General features: G+C 37.4%; 2 protein-coding genes across 2 annotated transcripts; both read right to left on the minus strand.

Moving 5' to 3' along the window:
• Positions 1-1,166: 1,166 nt before the first annotated feature.
• Positions 1,167-12,278, minus strand: LOC120337382 (coiled-coil domain-containing protein 66-like). The gene is made up of 6 exons (XM_078117484.1): positions 11,878-12,278; positions 10,650-11,669; positions 7,974-10,371; positions 6,926-7,059; positions 4,038-4,178; positions 1,167-3,378 (listed from the first exon to the last, which is right to left on the minus strand). The coding sequence occupies exons 2-6, from the start codon at positions 10,903-10,905 to the stop codon at positions 3,236-3,238; spliced, it is 3,072 nt and encodes a 1,023-aa protein (XP_077973610.1). The 5' UTR covers positions 10,906-11,669; positions 11,878-12,278; the 3' UTR covers positions 1,167-3,235.
• A 313-nt stretch (positions 12,279-12,591) lies between these two features.
• LOC120337395 (ankyrin repeat and BTB/POZ domain-containing protein 1-like) lies at positions 12,592-18,862 on the minus strand. The gene is made up of 2 exons (XM_039405157.2): positions 17,461-18,862; positions 12,592-16,888 (listed from the first exon to the last, which is right to left on the minus strand). The coding sequence occupies exons 1-2, from the start codon at positions 18,804-18,806 to the stop codon at positions 16,783-16,785; spliced, it is 1,452 nt and encodes a 483-aa protein (XP_039261091.2). The 5' UTR covers positions 18,807-18,862; the 3' UTR covers positions 12,592-16,782.
• Positions 18,863-26,336: the final 7,474 nt, after the last annotated feature.

Raw genomic sequence — 26,336 nt, forward strand, 5'->3', positions numbered from 1 at the left:
GTTGAGAACCGCTGGAATATCACATTCACTTATCTTTATTTGTTTAATTTGGAGTTTGACTCATAAAATAATTTGTAAATGTCTCTCACATCTGAGGCTGCACTTCAGTAGGCGACAAATCCTAACTGCACTGATAGACCACATGATATAGTAGCACTGTATTATTTTTTATATGACTGATTAAAGTTATGCATTTTTCTTGGCCTTGTGTAGTGTTGTACCATACTTTATTGCTTGAATGAGATTCTCATATTGCAGAATTCGGGCAATGTATTAATCTGCCTATTTTGACAGATTTAATGTTTTGTTGACTGGAAGAAGCTATAGAGTAGGGCAGGGCTACTCAACTGGCAGACCGCGGTTGCCTTTCATTTTGAAGCCAAACCAAAGTATGGTGTTGCACTACACAGGTTATACACCTCTAAGCCATAGTGTGTATTCACAATCTCTACTTTATCAGGTGTGGCCATTCATAAACCATTCCTTAGTGCATGGTTTATCCATGTCCCACATCTGAACACGCTCACTTTTTTGACTCAATAAAGAAATCTTTGCAAATTGTTTATATCACAGAGATCTGGGGTAAAAACACTTGATGCATGGATCTAACAAAATATTTAGCGAGGTACATATGTGAAGTTGCCAACAAGGAATTGTGTTCCAAGCATGCATGTTCTTTATATAGCTATTTCAATTTCAATAGGTGTGCAGGATGGCCAAGTTCAGCGCTTTCCAACCAAGGCGAGTGGTCCCCACAGAGCACTTGGATGGGACCACAATGCTAGGCGCAGCATTGATTTTACTTTTCACTTTACAAGGAAACTCTCATTTCTTCCTAGTTTCATTGCGTGATAAAGTTATTTCGCAGGGAGTTTTCACATTGGCGAGCATGAATTGTTTAAACATAATGGGATTTGGAATCTACTAATAAAAATAACACTGGAATGATAAACAGGAGGGTTATGACTGCTAAAATCCTTCGGAGCGGAGTAGCTGTCATGGTGGGGTTCACGTAACCCCTGAATATTCACCTTTCACTATCTAGATCCCGATACCTACTATGAACTGGTAACCGGACAAGATGCTGTGTCTCGCCATCATATTATCTTCTTCTCTCCCACAGGACAATAAGAACTTCACATTCTTCTCCATAAAGCACAAAAGAATATAAAAATCAATTTATTGAAATCACATCTAGTAATACTGATTAAAGAAGACACTAGAAAATTCAGAATTGTATCTTTTGGTCAAACAGAACCGTGGAGATAGATGTTTAAAAAACGACTCACGAGTTTGTGTTAACTAAATTTCAAACTTAGACGTAGCATTGATATGAAAAACTTTATACAAGCGTTCTTTGGCCATTTGTTGAGGATACCCAGTACATTGACAATCTCTCACCACAGAGTTCCAATTTGTAAGGTTTCGTTAGATCAGGCCATCCGGGCTCTTCAAACTCTTCATCTCCCCTATGGCTCATTAGGGTCACAGACTCACAGTAAAATCTTTTTTGACCCTGACTTATGTTAAAACCAAATATCAATCCAATTTGGCACCAGTATTGAGACCCACCATCACCGTATCGATCTTTCGTGCAAGAATATAGAACACATTAGTCTCATTATTGAAGCTATTGTCAAGCTAGTTTTCAGTCTTTTTTTCGCAAATTTTGCTTCATTTTTATTTTAGTTCCTGAGGGTCGTAAAAAAATTTGGCCGTGCGGAGCGGTGTCATGATGGAGAAGGCTGTGTCATATCATAGTCAAACCTCTTCAGAGAAAACAACATGAAACCTGATCAGTATTTGCTGTCCAATTAGGTTTTATCTTGTTTTGTCTGAAGAAATTGGACTTCAACAAATACTCCTGGTATTTCATGGGAAGAGATTGAAGATCAGAGCATAGTCAAACTTCTTCTGAAGTAGACTAAACTCTGAGAAAGTTAACACAGACTCACTCAGAGGTAAAGGAGGAAAGTTACGCTCACTCACACAGGAGTATAAGGAGACTTGTTACTGAAACTTTACAGAATGTACATTATGCGCCAGCCTATCAAAAAGAGACTTAAAGCAGCTCAGGTCAATATGAAATGTCAGAAAATCCTAAAAAGCACCAAAACAGAGCGTTAAAAATAATAAAAACTACAAAAATATAATGTGTGTAATAAAAGTAAACGCCTGCAGCGATATATACAAAATGTGAGACTAACTTGGCCCAGAAACACTGTGTTGGTTTGGCACAGGATTTGGTTGAAAAAACAATGATGGCCAAAACAGGATATTATTCTGAATTCACCTTGCGTGTGCATTGAAGCGAAACTGGTCAGAATAATATAAACTATTGTGTGATGAAGCAGAACTGACAGAATAATCTCACCTATTGTGTGTGCTGAAGCATACCTGGTCAAAATAAACTCATTCTGAAACAATGTTTATGAATATGGAATATCGAAAATATTTTGAATTTGGTCATGTTTAGCAAAGAGCAAATAAAAGACAAACAAATTTACGGCTTTCAGATATTAAACGGAGGGATTGTGTTATGTTTCAATTGTCCAAACTAATAAAAATGGTGCATATCCCAGGAAGTTTCAGAGCGATTGTACTGGAAATTAAGATAAACAGGAAGTTCGAAATAACATACACCTAATAATTGGGTGCTCCAGAAGTATGTGCACCAAGATGGCAAACACCGGAACGTAGTATGTGTACCAGGTTAAGGTTAGGCCATCATTTTATTTCAATTTTCCATATTTTAGTTATATTACGAGTTCGGTGACTAGCCAAGTGACTCCCGTATTATTTGCACCTAAATTATGGCCTAACCTGGTACAATACTACGTTCCGGTGCCTGGCATCTTAGTGCACGTACTTCTGGAGTACCAAAAATTGAATATAGTACAAAAAGCTGCTACAGTTTATCAGAATATTTAAATTTGCCAGGATTAAGGGGGAGGTGAGGCACACACAGGATATAAATGAGAGAGATCAGAACCAGAAAGTTTTAGAGTCTCGGAATATTATAATATAAAATATATAATATTGTAGAAAAAGTGAGATAACAGTTCTGTATCAGATTGGGATAAATTCTGAGTTATAAGGGGAGGGGAGGGGGGGATTGGGGACATAGGGGGGCCACATAGAGTAAAACAATAAGAAGAGAATGCCACAAAAAAGTCTGGAACCCCTGAATAATATGAACTAAAAATTTAATATTTAACAAAAAAACAGTTTTGAATTAACGGGTATCGTTTGTGCGCTCAGGTAAATTCCCTCCCGCAGCAAGAACAAGATTCGTTGGAGCAATCCCTGATGGTACGGACATAGAATGTGTGATTGCCGCAGGATAGCTTGCCACTTCTCTCTGCTTGATTAGAAGGCCTGAAAGAGATGTTGGAGATACGAATTACATATCTGTTATGAAGAGAGGAAAGCTGATAAGACGGCTTCATCATAGAATAGGATTTTCATATTTATTTTGGAGAAGAAAGACGTAGATAAGAAAGGTTCATCACATGGCCCAGTCCAGGCCGTTTAAGAAAATACTTGTTGCGGAAGCATGAACTTGATGGTGAAGAATTATCACACCATATTTCAGTGTTTCAGTAATAGGTTGGTCAAAATGATTGAAATTACCATTTTATTGTTTAGATTTTAATGCTGGGAGTATATTCTACCAGAAACAAGCGTGACCTGGTTCTAACGATATGAACTTATTCATACATATTAGTACTTAACTGACATGTACGAAAGCAATTTTCAGCCTGTCTTAGTGGAGGGCTATAAGGAAAAGCCCCATTTTTCAGTGATAAAAATAGGCCTCGCCTTATTTGACGCTTGGACTTATTTGCCGGGAAATACGGTATTTATATTTATCCCACATGGGATTTGAACCTGCTCGGGATATTTAAAGTTGCGATGGCAAGTGTATTCTTAATAATTAGAGTGGGCTTCTATTTGGTAGTTTCAGCTGTCTTTAATTGTCATGGAATTGGGTACAGCCTGTCCTGGATATGTATTTACTTGCAACAAACACTTACCTTGGCGAAGAATTGAGATTTCTTTTAAGATCTGGTCTTGCCTCTCATGCTGTCTGATAATATCTGGGTTCAGTAGGGGGTCACCACCTTCGACCCCTGACCCCACAGCAGGAAGTGGACGATCAGGTCTTTGGACAAATTCTGAAATAAAGATCCTCTATGTGATATATATAATATGTAGTATGCAATGTTCACAACAGTGTAGTGCACCCAAACGGGATTTAATTGATTTATATATTATTACATTAATCCTAAAAAATATTCTTTATCTGCCCCACCCCCGTATTTGGAATTTGTACCAAAACGAAGAAATTCGGAAATGAATTAAAGATAAAATAAATAATGACTTGTTCTCTATTTAGAACAGTTTTCATACTGAAGACAGTTTTCATATGTAAAAACTTTTTCCTTATTGTGAAACTTAGATTCACAAAATACCTATTTTCAGAAACTATTTACTCAAATTTTTTACTCAAGAAGTTACAATACATGTGGTACATGTGACCCCCCTGTAAAGCTTCCGACCTGAATGTGCATGCATCGCAGATTACACATCTCAGATCAAATCTCAATCCCCCGCCTCACCCAGGCTGGATTTTCAATGGCTAGAAAAGCGTTTTAGGAGCAAGCCTCAAAAAACTTATATTGTTTACGTTTTTCTTTTCAGTATTTCAAATTTTCAATCAAAAAATTTAGATTGCGGATTCACTTCTTCATTTGTCTTTAGAATCTCGCCGCTGAGGAACGTTAATAACTCTTACCGGATTCACAATTCCATGCGAGTACAAAAATAAAACAATTATGATTGTTACCATGGCACAAATTTGTGATTTAGAGATAATAAACATCAATGTAAAGGCGTTTACGGGCTAAATGCCACGCCACACTGATAAAAGAATGAGGATTTTAGCAAAAGACAATTGCACGCGTTATTGATGACCCAGATCCCCCCCAGGGGCTGCGCCACTGAGGCCAGGGGTTCTCAAACATTTTTAGCCGCACCCCCTTTTTAGAATCTGTCAAGTCAAAAATAACTAGCTAACAATGAGCTACAAATAACAGATAGTAAAGAAAAAGTATGTTTTATTCAAAAAACATGTTGATAATAGGTGGATGGAACGTAAATAATTAAATAAATGTAAATATCCAAAATAGGGCGGACAAGATCAAATCTAACAAATGTTTTTATTTAAACTAGCTTCATGCCCTCTGAAAAAATTGTCTACCTCCCCTTGTATGGTGTGCCCTATCGTTTGAGGTCCACTCGTTTATGCGAACCAAGATGGCGGAAACCAGAATGTAGTATGTGTACCAGGTTAGGGTTAGCTTCACGCACCCTCAAAACATTGTCTACACCTCTCCTTGTATGGCGGGCCCTATCCTTTGAGGAACACTCGTTGAGTCAGTGCCGGACAAGGAATAAGTTTTTTTATCTAAAATCTTTCAAAAATTGTAGCGCTGTACATACCACTGGCTGTTTATACAAAGACCTGTTCAAAGAGAAAGGCATGAAAAAGCCTTGTATAACAGGTATAATGTGATTCCATATCAAATAAAATATCCATGAGTCTAAGCCGGGTCATGCTTGGGTACCCCTGTAGTATGCGTACCAAGATAGTGGACACCGGAACGTAGTATGTGTACCACCTTAGGGTTAGGCCATAATTTTATTCCATTTTTCCTTATTTTAGTTAGAGTTCGATGACTAGCCAAGTGACTCCTGTAGTATTTGTACCTAAAATTATGGCCCAACTCTACCCTGGTACACATACTACGTTACGGTGTCCACCATCTTAGTTCGCATACTACAGGAGTACCCATTTTTGCATATATTAAACGTTTTTGACATTAAAGGTTACGAAGAGTCATAAGATGAGCCATGTTGAATCATCAGACAACTCATGCTATCATAACATTACCTGCCTACACCGCGATAATTTGTCACACAACGTCATTTTAAAAAACAACATAGAGTGACTAAGATTCATTAATCTATTTATTATCACAAGACAGCAATGGGACTAGAATGTCTAGTGACGAATACGGTTACTGCGTATATCTCGTTACCAAAGTCAGTCATCTAACCAAATTAGCAATAATCACGCTACAGACATTGAGTCATGTTACTTCCTTGTATAACTGTATTTTATTCTAGATATTAAAAGCCTGTCTAGAGTTGGAAAGACTCGTGTCCGAAAAATTTGCCGCATGAAAAATTGCCGCAAGACATTTTACTGTAAAACGAGTATTTGTAATAAAAACAGTTAGGTTTATAGGGTTAGGGTTAGGGTATGCTCTTGAATAATCTTTTTTAAATATAAAGGTATTTCAAAAACCTAACTGTTTTAATCACAAATACCCGTTTTACAGCAAAATGCTCTTGCGACGTTTTTTCCTGTGGCGAATTTTCCAAGAACCAGCTAGACTTCCTCATACAAGCCGTTTTTGTGAGCATTGAAGAATAAAATTTGTAAAAGATTGATGCAAGATATATGAAACACTTAAATAGCCTATTACCCTCCTGCACATTTGAGAATTTCTCTCTTGCATTTACATATGATACAGATCCAAACCCACTATTTTAGCTGTGTGGGATGGCATATCGTACAAATAACAAAAATAAAGGAATTGATCAAAGAGAAATAGGATAATAGATCTTGATATCATAAATCTGCATTTTTCGAATTTTTAAGTTACAAAATACCAAAAAAATAGTACGCCTGTAGTGTGTGTACCTGGTTAGGTTTAAGCTATGATTTTATTCCGATTTTCTTTATTTCAGTTCTATTAGAAGAGAAGTTTGAGGAATATCTGTGTAAGTCAAGTGAATTTACCCCTTTACAAAACTTGATGTAAAATAGTCGAACAAAATTAGTTACGTGTCTTACCTGTTCGAGATTTCATAGGTCCGGTCTCTGGTCGCGATTCCACTTTACTCGGGTCGAGAACGTCTGTAGTTCTTCGGTATTGTACAAAGTCACTCGTCTCTGGAACGGGGGAATCCCGAGAGTGTTTTTCTTGCCTGAAAAAATAGCTCTGTAAGTTTATTATATTTCTTCAAGTTGACTAAGGCTCTAAACAAGAAGTTACCATTTTTTTTGAAAGACCAGGCAATTTTTAAGTCTGATATAAATTTATTACACCCTTTTTTATTGGGGGGGGTGAGTTGGAAATTTTTTATTTGAAATATGTTGCTCTATATAATTTACATGCTCCCGAAGTATGTGTGGTCGTATAAAGAGACTGAAACCTATGAGCAGGGGGTATTGGCTACACAAACAGTCCCTCGTAATAAAACTAAAATAAGGAAAATCAAAATATAATCATGCCCTAACCCTAACCTGGTACACATACTATGAGAGTATGCAATTTACCACCGCTGCATTCTAGGTCTAACATCATATCTGACTTCTAATCACTATTGGGTAACAGTCAAAACTAGAGTCAAAGATTTGAAAAAATTTACGGTTTTGACTCATGACTTTAGGATAATAAATATTCTGATTCCCGCTATGATGGGATATGTTACCAGTCCATAATAGACTGATAATTTGAAAACTTAGATAAATGCTTTTCAGTTGCTGTAGTTTCTTTTATCAAGATTAAAAATCTTTAATTGTGACTCTGTAAAATTCAGAATTTTGACTGCGGAGAGATTTTTATAATACGACTCCAGCTTCAGTGAAAAACATGTCAATCTCTTCCTACTGCGTGGAGTTTGAAAATAAGTTCCAGAGAGAAAACACGACAAACTTACTTAATCACTGGTGAAAACAATTGTTACCCGACTGTACATTTACACCACGGAATTCGCATAAGGCCTGTTGAAGCTTCCACTGATAGCTAACAATATGTTTAAGATGTGGTTGGTATCGCCCTGGTTACACCATGGGTGTAACATCCAACCCGAGATGTGTAACCTGTTTCCGAGCTCACCTGTATTTCGCTTGCTCAGTGGTCGCATGAATTCCAGATGAAGGTCGATTGCGTACCAATCCTCGATTAGTTTGCCGAGCTTGAGACTTCTGTTGATGACGTGCAGCTGGTACTACCGGTGATCGTGGACGCTGGTGATCTGGAACATGGTTACGCATCGGTGATTGTGACATCATTTGTGACCTTTCCGGCTCATTGACTTCGGCGCGTTCTTCCCGCTCTCGTCTCATAACAGCTTCCTTTATCTGTTGACCGGTAGTATATCTTTGTGACGCAGGAACAAAATTTTTATTTTTGTCACCCACCCCCCATTTTGGTCGTTTTTCATTTTTCTTTGGTCGTGGTTGAATAGCATTACGTGAATGCTGGTCGTACTGTCGTTCCAAATCTCTCTCATAATTTTGCAGTTTCTGGGACTTCCCCCTCCTATCTCTTTCTTTCTTTTTGGTGTTATTCCTCTGAGGGAGTTGCATATACTCAGTCATATCATCGCTGTCGTATCCATCGTTTAAACGAAGACGTCGTGCATCACTGGTTCTCTCATTTTGATATCGAACATTTCTCTCATTTCCTCGCCGTGCATCACTGATCCTATCGTCTGTTTGCACTGCGGATTCCACCATTTCTCCCTGTTTAATTTGATTTAACGAAATTTCAAACTGTATGGGACCTTTGTCTGTTTGAGCCGTCATCGCCATTGGTGCATGACCATCACCAATAGCAACAGCTTGCCTTGGTGTTACGGTTTCCATTGAAATGACCTCTGTTGGTAAATGTAGATTGGTCAATGACGAGGAAGCCAAAGTAACTTGTGATGTTTGAGCTAAAGGTCGTTCAATAAATTTACGAGTCGTTTCAAGAGTGAGCTGATGAGTTTGCTCCAACCGTGACGTGTCGTGACCTTTGTTGCGCAATATTTGTTCTCGCCGCGATAATTTATCACGAAGCGCGCTCTCTTGTGCGTCTTTCATTTGCTGATAAAGTTCTTTGGTTTTTTGTTCTCGCATGTTTTCCTGCAACTGCTGACGCCGTTTTTCCAATTCTGTTTGTTGAGCAAGCATGTCGTGCTCCGCCGCTAACCGTCGATCTTCTTCTATTTCATGTTGACGTCGTAAATTTTCCTCTTCTTCTTTTTTGCGCTTGCGTTCTTCAACTTGAGCCTCTATCGCCCTCCGATGTTCCTCCTGCTTCTGACGTTTGAGTTCCAAAGCCTCTATTTGAGCAGGGTCAAGCAAAGAGGTCATAGTTCGAAGGTAACTGCTACGCTGCGGTGCAGAGTTTGTGCCCAAATTCGTCGGCATTGTGCTTCCAAATTCTCTGTTCTCAGACACTTCAATAGAATTGGAGACAGAACCCTCACTTGGTGCTGAAAGTGCGGCAATATTTCCGAAACTCGGGACCGGGGCCGTATTAACATTCTTTGGCAAATTGACTGTTTGGGTATTCAGTGAAATATCAGTTACACTATCGGCGACATTTAAACTACTTCGTACTTCATTTTGTCTAGGAGAAACTTTCGTTGGCAACATGGTATCGAAATGTTTAGACCATGATTCGTTTTCTTCCGCTCTAAACCGAGCGTTGCGTTCCGAAACTTTTTTCTCTTGTTGTTCGATCCTCTGTTTATCTAACTCCTCACGCCATCTTTGTTGTTCCTCACGTTTCTTGGCACTGAATGCGTGTTCTCTCGGACCGGCCTCACCGAAGAAAAACGATGATCGCATTGCAGCCGGTAAACACTCCTGCGATCTCAGACTTGAATTTGAGTCCGGTTTGTCAGTTTCATAACTTTCATTTGTTAAATTTGAATTTTCCCTGGATTTAGCGTCATTTTTCGGTTTGTTTAAATTTTCTCCTGTATTTTTCTTCCCCTTTTCAGTTGTTTTCTGTTCAGTACTTTTTTTCTTTTTCTCCAATTCACTCTTTCCCTTTTCAGAAGCGTCAGGCTTTTCCCCATTTTTCAGTAGATTCGTCACATTTTCGTCAGCCTTAGTTATATCATCTTTGGAATATTTGCCAGAAGTTGGACGGCTTGAGTTATTTTCATCCTTCCCAGCTGAATTCATGTCGTTTTCATCCTCATCCTTTAGATTTTCAGCATTTTCTTTTTTCTGTTCATCTTTATTCTCCAGTACGTTCGAGATGTCGATCTCATTCTTGCTTTTTACAAGACTCAAAATAGTATTAAGTTGACCTTGGGTCAAAGTCACAAATTTTGTATTGACTTCCTGATCTTTGTTGAACTCTTGACCCTTACTTCCTGGTTTTAGCTTCCTGTTTGTTGGTTGAACTTTGACCCTGTCAGTTGTTTTCTTTAATGGGAGTCTGTCTGTTGTTGTTGTGGGTTTTTCTTTCTGATTTTCACTTGTAGTTGCTGACGCCTTCTTTCCGCTTTGAACTAAAACAAAAGAGAAATGCTCAAATATACATCGTTTTGCCATGCTTATCTAATAACAGGAAGAATATAAATAAAAAGCTTTACTTAACATATGCAATCTACAATAAAATGGGAAACCAGTTGCGCCTTTTATTAAAACCCGTTGAATAAACAGTATTTCTATATGTAATGAAAATTTAATATTCCATGTTTTTAAATATTATTTTAGATTCAGAATTAAAGAATAGTCGGTTTCAACAATAACTGTCTACAAGAGAAATAATTTGAACTAAACCTACCTCTTTGGTTCTTCGGCTTTATTTCCTGACTGTTTGAATCAGTTTTTTTCTCTGTTGCAGTATTCGTAATCCTTTTACTCAAATTTTTGGTATTTTCTGTCGCAGTCGTGCGATTACGGATCGGATATCGGCCATATTTTGTCTTGGTTTTATCCCGGTAATTATTTCCAACGTTTCCAGAATTTAAAAATATTCCTGCAGATGGTTTTCCGTTCACAGTACGAGTCTGTATCACTAATCCACTGCCTATATCCATGTTATTTAAATACCGTAAAACGGGGTGACTTTGACCTCACGGGTTGACTTTGGCCCCATTTTGAGAATTTGTTTAAAACCCACCCAAATCTACTTTTATTTGATATTTCCCATTTTATTTTGTTTTGATACTGTAGTTAATAACAGCAGCAATAATTATACAACAAAAAATCTTGTCACTTTATGAAAAATATTTGGGAAAAAAAACTTTTTCATTTGGAGGGTCAGAAATAAAAAAATTGAAAAAAAAATCGCAACTCAGTACTTTTATTGAGAAGTCCAAAAAAGAAACATTCAATTGTCCTTATTCTTTACAGGTTGGAAGAGATATTCTCTGTGAAGGTTTTTATGGTGTTTGGAACAAGTTTAAACTAGTTGGGGGCGTATGAGGGAGGTTTTTTGCCCACAATGCAAAATTCCATGTAATATGGTACTGACTTTGGCCCACCTTATTACCCTATACAAACCTACTTTTTTGTTTTATTTTTCAGAAATAAAACGAATTTATTTTCTCATTCTAGTCATCCAGTTAATCTATAAATGTAAACAGTTTATTTCAAATCATGGTGAGAAAATTCAGTCGTGTTTTGGGCAGTAGAAGATACCATGATTATAGTGAGAAAAAACTTCAGCGAGCTCTGGAAGCAATTAAAAGGGGAGAATCGCAAAGAAACGTTGCAGCACAGTTCAATATACCTAGGAGTACTTTGAAGAATAAGTTGAAACTGAGGCACATGAAAAAATTTGGTGGGCAAACAGTTTTATCTGCAGAAACTGAGAAAATTCTAGTGGAGCACTGCATAGCACTGCATATTCAACGGTTGAAATTGTTTCCTCAGACGATGAATGCGATGAAGCCTCTACTCCTGAATCATCCAACTCTCACTCTGTAGTTTCAACTGCTCATCACTTGCCATTTGAAGAATGCAACATTGGTGATTATGTTATAATTTCGTATGAGGGTGAATTATACCCTGGAATTGTCAAAACCCGCACAACTGACGGGTGCGAGGTGAGTGTCATGGAGAAGTCTGGATGTAACTGGAGATGGCCATTTCGGAAAGATCAGATTTTTTACGACTGGAGCAGCATAAAACGTTGTATCAGTCCCCCAGATCTCATAAATGCGCGAGGCATCTATAAAGTGTCTGAATTGAACTGAACTGACCTTTTTGCCATGATATCAACTGCTATGAATGAATACAGACATGTTTAATTTTGATTTTTGCAGTGCCATTATAAAATGGCCGATTTCGTTGAGTGTTCTAATTTTTTTGGGGTTTCTGTTTTTTTAAAAAGTCTCTGTGGGCCAAAGCCCACTGTAATAAATGTTTTCTTTGTCTCAGTATGGGTACAGCTTAATTTATGGGGAGAAATAGGCCAAAGCCCACTGTAATAAATGTTTTCTTTGTCTCAGTATGGGTACAGCTTAATTTATGGGGAGAAATAGGCACTGGGCCAAAGTGGTACCGAAATTGCTGGTGACTTTGGCCCACCGTAAATTAAAAAAAATAATATAGAAAAAACAAATATTTTGGTTCAATGATTATGCACGACGTATACCCCCTCTAAAATGCATAGTTTGGACCCGGAATAGCAATTCATAGATTTTTAATATTCGAGATATTTTGACTGAAAGACCAAAAATGGGTCATAGTCACCCCGCTTTACGGTATATTATCTATAATCTGAATAAAAAATGCATATAATATATTTGAAATAGAAAAATAAAATTATGAAGAATTGCTATTTTATAGCTTTGCTTAGAATTTTGAACGTTGTTTAAAGCAGGGCTGAGAAGCAGAAGTTTGGCAAGTCTTTATGATATTAGGAAATGAGCCTGAAGCCAAAGCTCGGTGTGGATTTTTCGATTGTAGAATTTTATTGGCGTTGTATTTTAGACTACTCATGGTTGGGTCACCTTGGGTGTCAGGGTCGCAATTTTATTTCTTATTTATTGGAGTTTTAGACTTTTATCAGTGACGAATCAAATGGGGGGATTATCAACAGAAACTAAAAAGTTACTTTGAAAAACAGATAATTAGAGAAAGCAGACTCAAAATTACAAGTCGAAGATGTTATCAATAGTCCATCACAAACGGCTTGCAGGGTGTCAAAAGAGTACCGCAAAATTAACAGAGTTAAGATGAAATGCTACTTGAAATATTTAACGACTGACACCTTTTATTAGTATTGAATTACATTAAAATGCCATTCAAACATTTCACGATTGACACTTTTCAACAGTTAGTTACTTTTTTAACGTGGCCATGAGAAAATAAATTTATTTTGTATGACTTTTTTAACAACCTGTAGAATTTTTTTTCTCAAGATTATGAATTGGAATAGAGATTTACCTCTATCTGCAGTCGAAATTTATATCAAATATTGCTAAAACAGCTCAAGTTTGTGAGTCTGGGTCGAACGTAAAATAATTTCAAAATTAACATTTCTCCGTCATAAATTCATTTCGGGGATGTATAAAATATTCCAGTACATTATTAAAAAATTTTCATAAACTCAAAAATTTTAAATATACCAGATTATTCCTAAAATCAAAAATTCACCAAATATAATACAAATATTTCACATGTACTCAATAATTTCTTAATTAGGACATCCTAAACAGTTTATCAACTTTGACAGGACAAAAATTTATGAGGCAGTGAGACAAAACAACGGATAAAAGACAATTATGTTGCAGCAATTACAAAACAAAACCAACATTATGGTGTAACAATGACAACTGTACAGAAATATTGTGACATAATATAAACATATATTCATTTGCTCTAACAGATGTTTTTACAAAAAAATTTGCTTCGAGCAAAGTTACGCACACTAGCTCAAAAACAAAAAGACCTATCTATGAACAAGGCAAAAGGTGACACCTGAACTACAGAGAGCTAATGAGCCTATACAAGACTATATCCACATTTATTTCATATTTACATTATTTCCAGGCATCTGGTTGAGATTTTAAAATATAAATTGTTTTAAAACTGCAAAGCTTGTTTAATTCTTCAAAATTCAAAACAAAAGAAAGTTTTAAAAAAAAAAAAAAAAAAAAAAATAACATTATTTTCAAATTTTGTTCAAAGCAATATTTATACAGACTTTCTTAATATACACAATAAACATAATATATAAATAAAGGAACAGTCACCAGAAATCAAGTAAAATATAATAAGTGCAAGGTTTGGTGCCAAAGAATTTATAAAGGAACTCATTTGATACACTTTTTACATTATAAGCGTATAGCAGTGCTGGTATTTACAGACTACAATCCCATGCCCAGGGTGTGATAAAATGGGTGGTGATGGTTCCGGTTCCATTACATTTGCACCAACGTACATTTGAACCCACGACAATTGCACCTGCATACTATTGCACCAATGCAATTTTTTACGGATATTTGAACCCATACTAACCCTAACCCATGGATATTAGCACACGCATATAGATATACCGCGTATATACCAGTACAAATGTATGTGGGTTCAAATGTACAGTCACCAATGGTTCCATACCTAGCTGTGGCTTTTTGTACAAGCCTTGCTCTAACCTATAAATTGAGCAGGCAATTACAAACTGAAAAAATTTCTTTTAGAAGGCGTAGGATTTAGGATTTACATATTTATCCCAGGGGAGAGGAAAGCCGATAAGATGGCTTAGTCATATGGCGAACCACGGCCTCTCGTCCGGTCACCAGTCCATGTCGGGTATGGGATTAGTTAGCTAGTTATTTGTTTTCGCAAGCATGGACTTGATGGTGGAGGAAGCCGAAACCGACCAGCGATTACGTGAACCACCCTACGGCGGCGAGGAGTCCAGCAATCCTCTCGCACATAACCATCCCCGCATGGGATTCGAACCTGCGAACCCGCGCAGAGTAATCATGGATGCAGTGGATAGCGTATCCATAATGCTCAGCACTATGCGCCACAGGCATCTTTACATATCGTTAAATATTAGGGGCTGCTTGCATAGGGCCTTGGCCGGAGCGAAAGGCATAGGTATCAAATTAAAAAAAGGAACATTGTGAGGAACTTGTTGGCTCATAATAAGAATTTGAGATATTTATTAGACACAATCACACAGCATTGGTCTATGACTCGGACACGAAGTGGGCCAATGAATCATATTTCAATGTGTTGTTGTGGAAAAATCACCTAAATAAATCGTCTACTAATTGGTAACTAAGTAAGTAATATTTACTTAATTTATTCACTTTACTTTATTTATGGTAGTAATTTTAACTTTCAGGGTTATGGTGTTTTAACCACTTGAATAGAATTATAATTTTAGAAATTGATCTGAACATAAAGTGTTGAATGGCAGACCAATAGCTGATTTTAAAAATGAGAATGTATGTCACAAAAATAAACACTAAAACCTATTGTACCGGTAATTAAAGAATGACTTAACAAATTTTTATGCAAAATTATAAAGAATAGAGCTTACAATGATGCTGGGAAACAGTTCAACTCTTAGTTAGGCCCACCAGTTAGAAGGTTAGACTATGTTGGGGTAGCAGATTAAAGATTTAGGTCCAAATCCCATAATTGGGCAAGAGCTGGGAAAATTCAGGTCTGTCTAAAAATAGTAGTTACCGGTACTAGCATATGAATGGCATTTGCTGTAATAGATGTTTTTATAAGAAAACTGCTCACAAAGCAAAGTCACACGCATTGGCAAACAAAAAGCCTCATCTCCATGCAAAGTTAGGGTTACACCCAACTATGTCTGAAAGCAACCCATGAATTATAGAGAATTACTGAGATTACAAAGGCCATGTTATTTGTACATATGTGCAAAATACATTACGAAAAATCCCTAAGTTTAGAGGCAGTCGGGGGAACTTTAATAATGTAAAATTAAACATGAAAATAATCACATACGTTAAAAATTAATCAATCTACTTAATCAATAGGTAAGAAGGCATGTCAAATAAATGATCCTTTAATATGCATATGTTATAGCGGGCGATATATATAAACAGGCAAGTATAATATATTTTATACAGCGTCACCCAAAAAAACAGAACCATACGTTTCCTAATTGCTTTTACAAAAATAAAGAAAAAATATTTAACAGTTGAACTGTGTGTAAGATTGCGCCCAAATTAACCTAGACTGCACAAAAGTTCTATCTAGCACAGTGGTTGTCAAACTTTGGGCCTCGCCCCCTTTTCAGAATTTGTTATGTCTCGCGTCCAACCTCAATATAACTAACTAACAATGAGCTACAAATAACAGATGGTTAAGTCAAAAGTATGTTTTTTTCAAAAAACAAGTTGAAAACACATAGATGGAACGTGAATAAGGCGGGTAGGATCGAATCTAATATTTTTATTGTCTATTAGCTACCAACCCCTGTGAAAAATTGTTTACACCCTCTTGGGGGACAAGCCCCACAGTTTGAACACCACTGATCTAGATGGGTCTGTTCTTTTGGATCACCCTGCATTTCGAAAGCTACACTGCTATCCTAAACATTTTAGATGCTCCAGAAGTATGTGCACCAAGATGTCACACAGCCTGAATCCTAACCGGTACACACCTACCATGTTCAGGTTGTGCGCCATCTTGGTGCATCGGGGTTAATCAGGGCTTTCAAAAACAAGAGGCCACACAACAAATTTTAGGTGTCGCAAAGAGGACACCAATTTAACATGGAGTACTATATTCATTGTACTTCTTGGAACTGATTCGAAGCACAATTAATAAAACTAATGCGAAACATTAATCTCACAGGAAAAATATTGAGAGGGGTCACGAGCTTGAAAGTTTGAGAAGCCCTGTGTTAGCCCATATCATTTTCTTTTTACGAGTTGCGCATCTCTCTCTATTTCTTATTATATTTACATGAATGTCACTCAACACTCCAACCCTAGTCTTGCCAGCATGGCGTCCAACTTCATCAGCTTAGCACAACTCTGCTGCATCTGACCATACGTTGAAGTAGCATCTGTAATGTGGTGCCTGCAATATGAAAAGTAACTGTTCAATAACGACCAAGTTCGTGAATATTTGTTTATAAGGAGATTCGCTCAAAGCGAGGTCACTTGCTCTCAGTTGAAATTGAAGGACCAAAGTTACGGGTGATAATTGAGGTGTCAAATGCTACGGGATATATTACAATTTATTACCCCACTAGGCCAGGGTGTTTTGGGTCAGACTGGGTCCTCATATTTCTAAAGATCTACGGCTGGCCCTGATCATTATCAGCAACCAATCAGTGTGTGAGATTTCCTTTCATAAAGATTTAGAACAGTGATTCTCAAATAGTGGGACATGTCCCACAAGAGGGCCAGAGATTTGTTTTTGAGGGAGCGTGAAGCTTATTAAAAATAAAAAGATTTGATCTTGCTCGCCTCATTTGGGGTATTTTGGACATTTACGTTCCATCCACGTATTTTGGAATAAAACATACTTTGGCCTCACTATCTGTTATTTGTACCTTATTGTTATTTTTAAGGCGGGACACAAGACAAATTCTAGAAAAGGGGGCGTGGCTTAAAAGTTCGAGAACCAATGATATAGAATAATATAACCTTATTTCATCAATGAGAGGTATCGAGTCTGTCTCTTCTCTGCACTGAACCAAATTAGCTTCCTCCACTACCAATTCAATGAACTCTTCCGATTCCACTAATGATTCAAGTTCAATCGCCATGAACTCCACGCAATAATCTTCTAAATTTAGTAGATTGAACATCTGTGAGCATCGATACATGTCTACGATATTATTTTCCGTCATATGTTGAGATAGTACGTTCCCGCACTTGCGTTTCAAACCAGTTAAAAGCATCATGTCAGCTACTGGAAGCACATCCATGACATCATTTAAAGAGTGAAAATCACAGATCTCAGAGTAAATATAAATGATGATATTTTTGAAGATTTCCGGCGTTAGATGGCAAAGTTTGATTATCGGACACGATGCCGATGTACTCGATTTGTTCTCTTGAAAATGATCAGTCAAAAGAGCTTTGAAATAATCGCTACGTCCGCATAAGAAAACCTTATGGCAGTTGAATATTTCTCCTTCTACTTCAACACATACATCAGGATAAAACGAAGGCCTTTTATCATATTCTGGAAATGGGAGAACCTCAATCCAACTTCGTAATCGGCTTGGAAGTGTAGATTCTGCAAGATACCGCAAATCGGTTGCCAAGCGCGCAAAACTTGTTTCACTCTCTACTGTCACGATTTTCACTCTACAACTCATGTTCGGCTTCAGGCGAAACAATTCTGACATCCTGGTATCGGCAGAGAGAATCTCTTCGGACAAATGTTGTAAATTGCAATAATGCGCAAGCCGTTTCACGTCATCGACTATTTCTCGTTTTATATCGACCCGCCCGAGATATAAAAATTGTAGAATTGCGTGGAAAGCATCTGAGGTGACTTTTTCATGCTTCAGCGCAACTGTTGAACGATTTTTCCAATGTGTGGAAAGTGCTTCCGAGAAAAAATGGGACCGTGCTGCGATTACACAGCGATGAGCATTTATTTCAACACCATGAACATTGAATAAAATATCTTTGCACAATTTTTCTTCCTCGAGCATATGCCTCAGTAATTCATAATGCCGATCTCGTTTTTTTCCGGTGGAATGAATTTGCTTCCAATTCCGTAATAGATTCCGAATGTCATTTGTTAACGCCCCATACAGACATCTTTCCCCATCAAACGTACTGGCTTCACATTTTGAACCATTCTGTAGAAGGTATTCCACGATTTCTCTGTGACCACATAGGCAAGCATAATACAAGGGGGTGCTGTCCCAACCATCCCTCACGTTTAAGTCAATATCTTTAACTTCTACGATGTGTTTTACTTCACTCAAATTTCCTTCCTTACAATGTAGAAAGAGTGATCTTTGAGCCGACATCCTGAATATCCATGTAAATGTTCCCAATAATTAATTTTACTAAATCTTACATTAAGACTAAAAAACAATTGAAATATAGTATGGCACAGCTCTACGATTCCAAGATTGTCTCTAGATATGTTTCAGTTTATTGTGCAACTCAGAATTGTTGTCTTTGTCAATATTATTACTGATTCAAATTCTACAGTCTGACAGTACAACAATACAAATTTATTTTGATTACAGTAAAAGCAAAGGGGTCTGGTATAGTTTAGTAGCACATCCACTTCTAGTTGGCCTGGCTCAACAATTTTTGCATATGTCAATCCTAACCCCCCCCCCACCTGACTACGTCACCGAAAAATTACATCATTCCGACGTCACAGTGGCGTAATAAGGCCCACCAAAGTATGTGGAAGGTAGTCCAAAACGTGCAGATGATAACCCGAAATCGAGCAAGCTATTTCTCTCGTTTTCTCGTCGCAACGATCACGATAGGAGAGAGATCGCCGGCTTTAGCAAGTTCTTATCGGCGGCGCAGATGCCATTTCGGGCGATCGTAATTATACTTTGGCAATCCCTATGACGTGATGGTGACTTAATTTTTGGATGGCATAGTCAGGTGAGGGTTAGGAATAACATATGCAAAAATCATTATGCTACGCCCACTGGAAGTACTTGTGGTACTAAACTATACTAGACCCAAGCAAAGTACCTAACAGCATACATACATTTTAACACAGCTAAGATTCGTTATAAATTCTGACTGTTTGTCGACAGTGTGAGTGTCATTCAGCTTAGGGGTCCGCAAGATTGTCCCCCGATATTTTGTCTGTCAACTGTTGTCCTTGTCAATATGGGATTAATAAGGATATAGCTAAAAGATGATATTTCTTCAATTACATATTCAACTGGTAAAATATTTTCATAACCAAACTGGAGTGATAACCATGATTTGCCTATAAATCATGATTTCAAACAGTCTAACCTTTCCACCATAGCTGCAAAACACGTACTTCTGTACTTTATTACTGGTCGGACGGGAAAATGTTATACCAACAGTTAAGCCTGTGACCAAAATACTCCATAGCACTATATTTTATACTAACCAATTTCATTCAGGCCTTTTTCGTAAAGTCCAAAAACCCAAAGCCGCCATCACAACTGCCACTACCGTAGCTTTGTTTTGATCTCTGTTGCCGTTTTCAGAAACAAAACAATAGAGATGAGAAGCGCCATCGTGTGGAGACCTTGGTTAACATTTTTTTATACCGGGACAAATGTAGTCAGTACTTTTCACCATACTGACGAAAATACACAATGTACGAACAAGATTAATTGAAAGGACAAACGCATAGCATTTGCAGAGTACCAATACTGTGAACCTGCACCTCCGTCGATGAGACGACGGTCATCAGGCCTTTCCCGCGTTCTTCAGTCTCTCGCTGCTCTCTCTTTGCCATGCTTTTAGGATAGGATAGGATTTACATATTTATCCCGGGGGAGAGGAAAGCCGATAAGACGGCTTATCCATATGGGAAAGTTTTAAAATGGGTCCCGACAAGGTCGTCAATGCAAGGGCAATCTGAGAGGAGAAGGACGAATTTTCAGCTTTCCCAATGTTTCAATTTAATTTCTAAACTCTGGTATTTGAAAATAATGAAATATAAAATTTCATTCACGGAAAGAACTGTCTTGAGCTCATTGTTACATCACAATTCTGTATTGCCAGTCACGTGTATTATTTTTATGGTATCGGTAACCATGCACGGCGCTTGTCGTTGTGTTGACCGTGTGGAATGTCGTCTTAGTGGATTAAAATAACCAATTGGTAATTTAAATTGTAATAGACGACGCAATGAAAAAGCTCGCCTCTCGACATTAGATTATTCAATATCTAGAGAAAATGTGACTTCATCTCGAGACACAATTTACCGCGAACGAAGCAAGGTGTGCACATTTGATGAGTAAAAAGTTGTATATTGCGAGAGATACCGAAGGCCAGCTAGGATGTCGTGTTTGCGACGGACAGCGGCACTTTTCTGCTACAATTCGCGACAAGGCACTTGTGCGAGCGAGGATATTTGGCACTAACGGTTATCAAAACTAAGCTCGCAATCGCCTCGATACCCGTGACAACTTGCGTATTGCGTTAAGTAAAATAGAGCTGTGTATTGAAGATATATTGAAGAGGAAATTTCAGTTTCATCAATCTCACTGAGTCAATGGACTGTTTCTAATAAATAGTTGTCTGTATTTGAGTCAAACTGTACTAACATTAAAAACACATTTTGCGTTTTTTAGGATTGGGTCGCGAGTATTCATAAAACTCAGATTTGGGTCGCGCTCGAAAAAGTTTAAGAACCACTGATGTAGAGCCATCAGTTCATTCAGTGAGGCACACAAATAGAAAGTAAAGTTCTTACAGAACTGTAGAAAGTAAAATAAATATCAAGCGGACATCATCATTTTACCATTCAATGTCAGTATGTAATATACCTAAATGCTTCCACCTAAACTTGTGATATACCTTAAAAAATTCTCCCTATATCGTACTTCACTATTGAATATTTTTTTACTTTTCAGTTCATTCAGTGAGGCACACAAATAGAAAGTAAAGTTCTTACAGAACTGTAGAAAGTAAAATAAATATCAAGCGGACATCATCATTTTACCATTCAATGTCAGTATGTAATATACCTAAATGCTTCCACTTAAACTTGTGATATACCTTAAAAAATTCTCCCTATATCGTACTTCACTATTGAATATTTTTTTACTTTTATAATTTATAAACTATCAATTTTATTAAAAAATTATCTAACCCCTTGCCGCTCACAAGTGGACCACTGATAACTAATTCAGTAATTTTAGCGTAGTTAAACACATCGTTATTGCGATTGCAGAATTAAACTGAAGTTCACATAAACCATATCAGGCATAATGAAAATTAGGTTATACAACTATTTTTTGGAAACAGAATGTAAAGCTGACAAATAACACGCAAAAACTATAAAAACGAGGCAATGTTTACAACCCTGCTTGAACATCTGTCTGAGCAGCTGCAGAAACTGCAATTATTTCTTATTGGGTAGGATATGTAAGAGTTGATGTAACAAACAAGGAAATCGATGCTCCAGGAAATCCTAATGTTAAGTAGCTAAGTACGTTGTTACACACTAAATATTGTATTCCATATGATTTTAATAATAGGCACTAGAATAGGCTTGAAAAAAGCCAAAAAAAACGTCAAAAAGCCAAATGGAAATTCTGACGCCAAACGCGTTTGAAAAAAGCCAAAAATGGCAAATTTGGCGTTAAAAAAGCCAATATGGCAACCCCGTGCTGGATGACCGAACGCCAAAGCGGGACTGTTGGCTGACTTGTCGGGACAAAACGCTAAAAAGCGGGACTTTTGGCTGACATGTCGGGACAGCGAGACAAAACACCAAAAAGCGGGACTGTCCCGCTTAAAGCCTGGACGTATGGTGAGCCTATTTATGAGTGAACGGAAGCCGTTCACGTGAGAGTATATTGATGACTCGACAAAAATCATGAACATGGTCGCTAAATCATATGGCCAACCACGGCCTCTCGTCCGGTTACCAGTCCAGATCGGGGTATGGGATTAGTTAGCCAGTTATTTGTTTTGGAAACATGGACTTGATGGTGAACCACCGTCAACCACCCTACGGCGGCGAGTAGTCCAGCAATCCTCTCGCACATGACCATTCCCGCATGGGATTCGAACCTGCGATCCCACGAAGGGTAATCAGAGATGCGGTGGCGAGCGCATTCCTAACGCTTAGCATGATGCGCCACATCGCCGAGCATGAGTTTAACCACGGCTGATGATGCTCTGATACTTCAAGTCATAAAAACAAGAAATGCTCAAATCTATGTACACCAAAGTCAAAATGAAGTAGTACGGTACCGGTAGTCTTTTCGACTGAGATCGTAGAACACTTTTTATTTCTGATAACGTCATCGCACAAAACTTCAAAGTGAAAATAAATCCAGTAGTCAAGAAGCAAAGCGATTTTTTAATAACAACAAGAAGAAAATACAAAATGACAAAACGACTGACAGGCAGAAATAACCATAACCGAATACTTGACTAGTTCGAATACATTTAAAAATCCCTACGTGAATATTTATATAATTTTTTTTCATACCGCAAGCTATAGTATTATCATTGTGAAGCACTTATAAATACAAATGGCATGTGTGATAAGATTGAAATTAGTGTTGTTGTTTTTTTGCCTCTACGAAAAAAGACTTTAAAAACATTACAGTATCCATACCTATGAAATGTGGTGAAGCACAGAAAAAGGGGCAACTATATGAACCTAGTGAAAGGTTTCAAATTTTACAGTAAAAGCAAAGTCCTTAACAGTATACACATATTTTAAAACGGCTAATTTTTTTTCATAAATTCTGACTGTTTATCGTCAGCATGAGTGCCATTTAGTCCAGGTGTCCGCAAGTACGTTTTTGCGCGACGCTATAAAATTTATTCGAATTTCTCGCCACCCAAGCATATTGTGAGCAAATAAATTTGTGGAAAATACTTAATTAATTATAAATTTAAGACACCTATTGGCAGTGGCAATTTTCTTGCACAAAACTGTATGAAACATATAAAACAACAATAATTATTTGCAGTTATTCTGCCTAATGAGAATTATAGGCTCTGTGTTTAGAACACAACATATCAATTCGAGGTTTAATTTGAAAAACGGCAACCCGAAGAAATTTTTCTACTTCTAGCCTTGATCTGTTACTTATTGTAATTGATTTAATTTTATAACTATTTATTTGTAAATAATGTATAATATGTCAGTATGGGATGGCAAGTTTAAATTGTTTAGCGACCCAAGGTGTCAAGTTTCGCGACCCACGATTTCCAATTTCTTGTTGGTCACGAGTAACGACCTACTATTTGCGAACTCTTGATTTTTTCCATTCACATCGTTAATCTAAAGTCTGCCACAATTATCCCTCCACACAAATATTAGGCTTTGTGCTACCACGGACTTTCAATTTTGTTATTTTCACGAATCTCTACGTTAGTTCAGAAAAAACGCAAATGTCACTAAGCGATAATCGCCAAAATCAAATGAGTGAAGCCGATCCTCAAATTTCTATTATGACGGAGAATTAGGAGCGAAAATAGTGTTTTATTTATGGAGTTGCCGCTGATTTAAATATTTCAAGTCGGCTGTTATTCTGTCATTTTTGCTTATAAATTAATACCGCCAACCTAAAATGAAACTATATTATTATCAACGACACTGGGATAACGATAAATTCCGCGATAGATACTAAATATTATATTACAATTGTTTTATACACTGTAAATTGCTGGAAATGCAAAAATTTCCCGTTATACTCTGTTACTATCGAAATGAGGATGAAAACAATTGATTACGAAATGTTTTTTTTTGAATTTATTGCCGTGGCCGCCTCAGGATATGTATATAGGCTATGTTTGTTTGCCTCCAAAATGTAACAGTATCTGCGTAAGAATTAAACAATGTAAAAGAGACTGGATGCATGTTCAAGACCCTACTGGCTTAAGACACGGATGTGCGACATGCATCCCTAACCAGTATAACTGCAGTTTAGAACTGCTGCGGTATAGTATAACAATACACAAGAAAAAGAGGTACGGCACAGCGACGATATGTACAATAGTCAGTTTATTTTAAGTTCATGTCCCAGGCTCCGCTGTGAAAGAATGGGAATAGGGTATAATCGCATTTTTATCTGTTTCTACAATAAATCTTACGAAATACGTAAAAATTTGGGTACTGCCGAAGTATGTGACAAAAATGGCGGACACCGAAACGTAGTATGTGTACTAGGTTAGGTCATAATTTCAGATGCAAATACTACAGGAGTCACTTGGCTAGTCCCCGAACTCTAATAGAACTGAAATAAGGAAAATTGGAATAAAATTATGACCTAACCCTGACCTGGCACACATACTACGTTCCGATGTTTGTCATCTTGGTTCAAATTCTTCGAGAGTACAAAAATTTGGGACATGCCCTTGCCAAAAAGGTAAACAATTAGTAAATACCATATGTAGAAATTCTTTGTTTACACTTGAGGTTGTTATTTATCAATTATACGCGATACAAGAAATGGAACAATGGAGAGTCCAGCACAAAATGCGGATCAATTACTAGAGATAATGGATCAGCAGGTGGCTCGAAACTTGTTTCCTGATGACATAGTTAATCAATCGGAGTTATTTTTCACATGCCAGTCTCTCCTCAACTTCTTTGCACCTACTGTGTCTGGAAAATACTTTCTGAAGAGTGGAATGTTCTTAAGGCTCCAAAGCTAATATACTTCCAATAAATGACTCTTAAGTTTGGTTCTAAATTCGGACGTAGTTTTTGAGCATTTAATACTGTTAGACATACTTCCTCACATATGGAACAAAAGTTTTACCCTGACTTCTGCTATTTTGGGGTATCAATATTTACAAATAAGACTCAGGATTGGTTTATTATCGATACGGCAACTCTGCAATTAAAACAGCGATTTCATAATCAGTTTTTAATTATTTGTTTTTATCACTGTTAATGCTGATTATGGAGTCGAAATAAACTTATCTTATAAATACTAAAAACAGCAGACATAATCAAAAACGGCCGACCTTCAGCCCAGCGTCAGGAGAAAACAGCAATATATATAATTTCTCTCGCACGTGGTTGGAGTCATATAATCCAAATTCTGATATTGCCACAACACTCAGACCCGACAAAACAGCATTGAATTAGGGGTCAGCATATAAACATTCCGTTTGGCATTGGAATTTATTTGAAAAAACATATAAGCATAAAAAAGGACTACCGGTACACAACATAAATACGGACACTATGGTCGTCTCACCGACCCTTGACCCCAGAAAAATTTTCTCAATGCTTTACTAGTGCAATATTGTTAATACCTATTTTGAGAATGTTTTGGGTGGTGGACTGGTTTACATGCTCAAAACCATCATTTTTATTGAAATATTCAACTGCGTGCCTGTTACCGGTATTAATAGCTAATTTTAGATTAGTCTATCTTGGCTTTTTGGATTTCAGCATAACAGGCGATAAAATGATTGATAAAATAAAATAAAAACTGATTATGAAATCAGCAGAGCAAACAAAACACTAGATAAAGTTTAAAGTACGAAATATAAGATGAAAAGTTTTTGCCAAAAAGAGGTGGTACGTGTTCACTCACCTAAAACTGTTATCTGGCGCGGCGGTGTGACTCAACGGGCTAAGCGTTAGGAATACGCTCGCCACCGCACCTCTAATTACTCTTCGTGGGTTTGCAGGTTCGAATCCCATGCAGGGATGGTTATGTGCGAGAGGATTGCTGGACTCCTCGCCGTCGTTGGGTGGTTCACGTAACCGCTGGTCGGTTATGGCTTCCTCCACCACCAAGTCCATGCTTCCGAAAACAAACAATATAACTAATCCCATACCCGACTTGGAATGGTAACCGGACGAGAGGCCGTGGTTCGCCATATGGATAAGCTGT

The sequence above is a fragment of the Styela clava genome, chromosome 10 (genome assembly GCF_964204865.1).
Source record: "Styela clava chromosome 10, kaStyClav1.hap1.2, whole genome shotgun sequence".
Lineage (NCBI taxonomy): Eukaryota > Metazoa > Chordata > Ascidiacea > Stolidobranchia > Styelidae > Styela > Styela clava.

What these genes read in the sequence shown, in the direction of transcription:
- LOC120337395 (XM_039405157.2), bottom strand. Translation starts at nt 18,806, where the DNA reads ATGTCGGCTCAAAGATCACTCTTTCTACATTGTAAGGAAGGAAATTTG. An exon ending in CCTCTCATTGATGAAATAAG is followed by an intron (nt 16,889 to 17,460) that starts GTTATATTATTC and finishes TTCATATTGCAG; the next exon opens with GCACCACATTACAGATGCTA.
- LOC120337382 (XM_078117484.1), bottom strand. Translation starts at nt 10,905, where the DNA reads ATGGATATAGGCAGTGGATTAGTGATACAGACTCGTACTGTGAACGGA. An exon ending in ACTGAGCAAGCGAAATACAG is followed by an intron (nt 7,060 to 7,973) that starts GTGAGCTCGGAA and finishes CTATTTTTTCAG; the next exon opens with GCAAGAAAAACACTCTCGGG. An exon ending in ACCTATGAAATCTCGAACAG is followed by an intron (nt 4,179 to 6,925) that starts GTAAGACACGTA and finishes TCTTTATTTCAG; the next exon opens with AATTTGTCCAAAGACCTGAT.